The 5,587-nt window shown below is 45.7% G+C and overlaps 1 protein-coding gene across 2 annotated transcripts in view; it reads right to left on the reverse strand.

Annotated features, from left to right (window-relative positions):
- Nucleotides 1-5,587, reverse strand: part of rassf3 (Ras association domain family member 3) — a 213,967-nt gene that overhangs the window by 19,469 nt on the left and 188,911 nt on the right. For both annotated transcript variants that reach the window (XM_043709949.1, XM_043709950.1), the window contains one exon: nt 2,292-2,399. In XM_043709949.1, coding sequence (XP_043565884.1) covers nt 2,292-2,399 — 108 coding nt within the window. The remainder of the gene's footprint in view (nt 1-2,291; nt 2,400-5,587) is intronic.

Here is a 5,587-nt window from a genome sequence, read left to right on the forward strand (position 1 = left end):
ACACACACACACACACACAACCCCCACCCCAGACAGACACACACACACACAGACAGACAAAGACCCACGTGCACACATATATTTTGTGGGGTGAATTTGTACTTGCAGAGTTACATTGTACTTTGCTCAAAAACTGCATACATTCATGTAGAACTCTGAGCTCAAAAACTGCATGAATTGATGTAAAACTCTGTCACCTCACTTTTTAGATTAGAATCAATATAAACATCAGGTCATAGACAGAACACAGGGGGCCAACACCTTCAACATATTGTCTAGCTATCACCATTGTTAACATCGAACCCGAGAATGCAACTTTTTTAAAAAAAGGTTTTGTGATTTACACATGAAAGAAGTGAAACTATCACTGTATTCTAACAGATGAAAGGTTTAACAGACAATCAATTTTTCAATGTATAATTTCAGTTACATCACACAGTAAATTTTTGCTATAAATTCTGTGTTACGATTGAGCCCTCCACTACCACCTGATGAAGGAGCGTCGCTCCGAAAGCTAGTGTGCTTCCAATTAAACCTGTTGGACTATAACCTGGTGTTGTGTGATTTTTAACAGAGTTAAAAGTCATGATTGCCTGTCTGCTCCCATATGCCACAGATGGCCACTAGATGACGCCATATTGGATCAGAGACCAGAGGAGCTTTCTGCTCAACAGCCATGAAACCTTCCAAGCAGCTGATGATGTATTGAATGGGGCAGCGAGACTTCACTGCTGACCTCAAAATCTGGACCGATTTAAAAAGGAAAAATAGGTAAACATGACCCAGTTCCATTTTTTTTTCAACTGGGGATGTGGATTTGTCCTCAGTCATTGTGAAACGAGAAGACCAGCCTTGAGAAGAGGTACCGAGAGCAGGGCATTGTCTACCAACAGGGAGATGTTCAACACTTAGGTAACTGGGCTGCTGATGGAGTGTCAGGCATCCACATAGAATCACTACAGTGTGAAAACAGGCCCTTCAGCCTGACAAGTCCACACTGACCCTCTGAAGAGTAACTCACCCAGAACCATTCCCCTACTCTACATTTACCCCCTGACTAATGCACCTAACCTACACATCCCTGAACACTGTGGGCAGTTTAGCGTGGCCAATTCACCCTAACCTGCACATCTTTGGATTGTGGGAGGAAACCCTCGCAGACACGGGGAGAATGTGCAAACTCCACACAGACATTCACCCGAGGCTGGAATTGAATCCAGATCCCTGGTGCTGTAATGCAGCAGTGCTAACCATTGAGCCACCCTGCCACCCCATCTACAGGTGTCTGGGCCTTAATGCTGTGACATTCCTTCAGTAAATCTCTCCTTCCCATTTTCGGGTGCTCCATAAAACCTACCTCTTTAAACAAGCTCTTGCTCACCTCTCCAACTCCACTTTTCATTGATTATATTCTGACAAAGCACCTCAGTGTGTCTCGGGCCCTATATAAATGCAAGTTGTTGCTGCACTCAGCTACTAATTCCACTTCGGTGCCCATTCGGCTGAGGCTAAGCTGAGTTCATGTCTTGTGGGAGATTGTAATAACATGGACACGAGCGTCCAAAAATTAAACAAAAATTGCTGGAGATCCGGCGGGTCAGGCAGCATCCTGGAGAGAGAGCAAACTAACGTTTCGAGTCTAGATGACTCTCCATCAGACTGCAAAACATTAGATTAGGTTCCCTACAATGTGGAAACAGGCCCTTTGGTCCAACCAGCCCTCCGAAGAGTAACCCACCCAGATCCATTTCCCCCTGACTAATGCACCTAACACTATGGACAATTTAGCATGGCCAATTCACCTCACCTGCACACCTTTGGACTGTGGGAGGAAACCAACGCAGACACAGGGCAGAATGTGCAAACCCACACAGATAGTCACCCGAGGCTGGAATCAAACCTGGGACCCTGGTGCTGTGAGGCAGCAGTGCTAACCACTGAGCCACCGTGCCACCCTTTGCTTGCTCTCTCCATAGATGCTACCTGACCTGCTGTGATCTCCAGCATTTTCTGATTTCAGTACAGATTCCAGCATTTGCTCCACTAAAGAGTAACGGCCATGTTATAGCTGGACCACGTTAATAAGAAAACTCCTGTTTTCTCCAACTCTAACTCGCAAAATGAAGATTTAAATCATTCTTTTGGGAGTCACAACATCTCAGTGGCATCAATGAACTTGCAATACATTGTATTGACCCACATTATCATGGACTTCCACTGTGTTTGCCAATATTTGTAGCAAATAGACCAGGTAAGAATCAAGATCACATTAAAATGAGGTTTTCACTCACCAGAGTCATTTTTAACTTGTCTCTTGCATTTGAGTTATAGGATTCAATCTTCTGTCGGATCTCTTCTTTTGTAAGCACTTTCTGTGGCTCCCTTTCCTTTTCCACATCCTGTGACAATAAGAAAAGGTTTTAAACAATGGCTTCAAGGGCAGACAGAGCAGACAATTCCAGCTGAACACTCAGGAAAGGTCACGTTTTGGTCACCCACCTCAGGGTGAGCTAAGGCCACACTCCCTGGACTCCCTCATGTTGCAGAGTCAAACAGTGTGTTGCTGGAAAAGCGCAGCTGGTCAAGCAGCATCCGAGGAGCAGGAGAGTCGATGTTGCGAGCGTGAGCCCTTCACCCCTCACGTTACAGGTGAGGTAGGAGAAGGCAGATTCCCCTCCCTGAGAGGCTTTAGTGAAAACAGCAGGTTTTTATAACAATCCAGCAGTTTCCTTGCTAGGTTGGGGATATTGAGCCAGAGGTGGTCACATAGTGGTAATGTCTGAGGCACTGTGACCCTCAAGTTAACCTCACTACCCACCCCCTGTCGTATCTCTGTAATGCAAGAGCAGGACTACAGTCATTTTACCTTTAATTGAAAATGGTGTCCGATTTTCAACATTAGTTATTTGCCATATGTTTTAAATTCTGGTTAATTTTAAATATTGGGGTGATTTCATTTGTTTTTCTTTAACCTCCTCTACATTATCCCATTATACGGTCCTCAGAGAGGGACAGCATGGGGTTAAATACTGAGTAAAGCTGCCTCTACACTTTCCCCATCAAAAGAGTAAAGCCTCCTCTATACTGTCCCCAACAAACACTCCGAGGATAGGCACAGCACAGGGTTAGATACAGAATAAAGCTCCCTCTAAACTGTCCTCATCAAACACTCTCAGGAACAGGATTAGATACAGAATAAAGTTCCCTCCACATTGTCTCCATTAAACACTCCCAGGATAGGGCCAGCACAGGGTTAGATACAGAATAAAGCTCCCTCTAAACTGTCCTCATCAAATGCTGCCTGGAATGGGATTAGATACAGAATAAATTTCCCTCTGCATTATTCCCATCAAACACAGCCAGGAGAGGGACAGCAAGGGATTAGACACAGAATAAAGCTCCCCCTACACTGTCCCCATCAAACACCCTCAGGACATGGACAGCACAGGGTTAAATATACAGAGTAAAACTGCCTCTGTACAGTTCCCTCCCCCCACCCCAAAACAGTAATGCTCCCTCAACACTGTCCCCATCATACACTCCTAGGAGAGGGACAGCAGGGGATTCTATACAGAGTAAAAACTGCCTCTACACTGTCCCCATCAAATACACTCAGGACATGGACAGCATGGGATTAGATACAGAGTAAAACCCACTCTAGAAGTTATGGTGACCATCGTCCTACCAGACCACAAGTCCACTCTCCCACTGGAGGGAGAGACGGCTGGTGGTGGTTTAACCTGAGGGTCACCATGCCTCAGACGAAGGGGAGAGATTGGGGAGAGTTGTTCATGGTAACCTCCGCTGGGCAGGAACTGAACCCAGTCAAGAGTGCGGTGCTGGAAAAGCACAGCAGGTCAGGCAGCGTCTGAGGAGCATGAGAATCAACGTTCCGGGCATAAGCCCTTCATAGGAACTGAACTCTCACTGTTGGGTTTACTCTAACCAGCAAACCAGCTTAGCTAACCAACATAACCCCAGCGTGATTTCTTACTGTATATTTCAGTTCAGCTTTCTGCCTGTGGTAATCATTGAGATGGCAAACATTCTTAGAAGTAGCCTGAAGTAACATTATTGAGATCGCATTTTAGCTCCTACACAAATACTAACTCGAGTCACGTCTGGACGATCAGTAACATGCCTTCTCTTTGAAAGGAGTCCAGTGTTACATTGCAGCTGGCTGGCTGTGCTTCTGATTAAGTGCTAAGTCGGGTACATGTGAGATGAGAGTCAGGCACACGTGAGTTTATATCATTGCCAGTCGTTAAAGAGGGCTGGTTAAAGATAGATACAACAGGGCAATGGATACTCCCAGTAATAGATACGATTCTGACTTTCCGTGCATCAGAGACAAATAGGTTAATGGCTGACTTACTGGGAGATGAGCATGACCGACATGCCCTTTCCCCTCCAATCCTGACAATGGCTCTTTTCACCAGCTCCCAGACTTGTTCTTCCCTTGCACAAAATTCCAGACGATCATTCAATAAACTGCTGCCCCTTGCAGCCATCATTGGTGTACTGGCTCAGAACCAGCAAATGTTTGCAGCACATGGAATGGCTGTGGTGGGAGGACAAAGGCACAAGGCAGACTGCTGAGCCTTCAAATGAGAATTCACTTTTGTAATTTTATTCCTTTAATGGGCCGAGGTACGTTCGCTTCTCCAGCTGCTAAACGTGACCTCGATCTGAAAGGGACAACTTTGAGTACCAAGAGAGCGGTTGGGAATCAGAAATAAAATAAGCAAATATAACGCAGGTATTTGCATGAAACGTTCCATGGAAGCCTGGTGAGACTTGTGGTGTATCAGGATTAGACAGGACATTCGGGGTGGGGGATGGGATGGGGGTGGAGGAGATAGATTCCCAGCAACTCGTGCCATCAACTAAGCTACGTTTGAACAGACGCTCAATTCGGTTACCAATGTTAACACAGCTGGGTGAGGGACATGATTAGGGTGCACAGTCAAGGTCTTTTCCCCAGGGTAACAGAGTCCAAACTAGAGGGCAGAGCTTTCAGGTGAGGAGGGGAGGGGAGGGGAAGATTTAAAAGGGACCCGAGGGTCAACGTTTTCCACACAGAGAGTGGTGCGTGTATGGAAGAGAGGAGGGGGTGGTGGAGGCTGCTGCCATTATAATATTTAAAAGGCATCTGGATAGGTACACAAATAGGAAAGGTTTACATAGAACATTACAGCACAGTACAGGCCCTTCAGCCCTCGATGTTGTGCCGACCTGTCATACCAATCTGAAGCCCATCCCACCTACACTATTCCATGTACGTCCATATGCTTGTCCAATGACGACTTAAATGCACTTAAACTTGGCTAATCTACTACCATTGCAAACAAAGCATTCTATACCCTTACTACTCTCTGAGTAAAGAAACTACCTCTGACATCTGTCTTATACCTATTTCCCTCACTTTAAACTTGTGTCCCCTCGTGTTTGCCATCCCCATACTTGGAAAAAGGCTCTCCCTGTCCACCCTATCTAACCTTCTGATTATCTTATATGTCTCTATTAAGTCACCTCTCAACCTTCTTCTCTCTAACGAGAACAGCCTCAAGTCCCTCAGCCTTTCCTC

Source organism: Chiloscyllium plagiosum, chromosome 19 (assembly GCF_004010195.1).
Source record: "Chiloscyllium plagiosum isolate BGI_BamShark_2017 chromosome 19, ASM401019v2, whole genome shotgun sequence".
NCBI classification, from domain to species: domain Eukaryota; kingdom Metazoa; phylum Chordata; class Chondrichthyes; order Orectolobiformes; family Hemiscylliidae; genus Chiloscyllium; species Chiloscyllium plagiosum.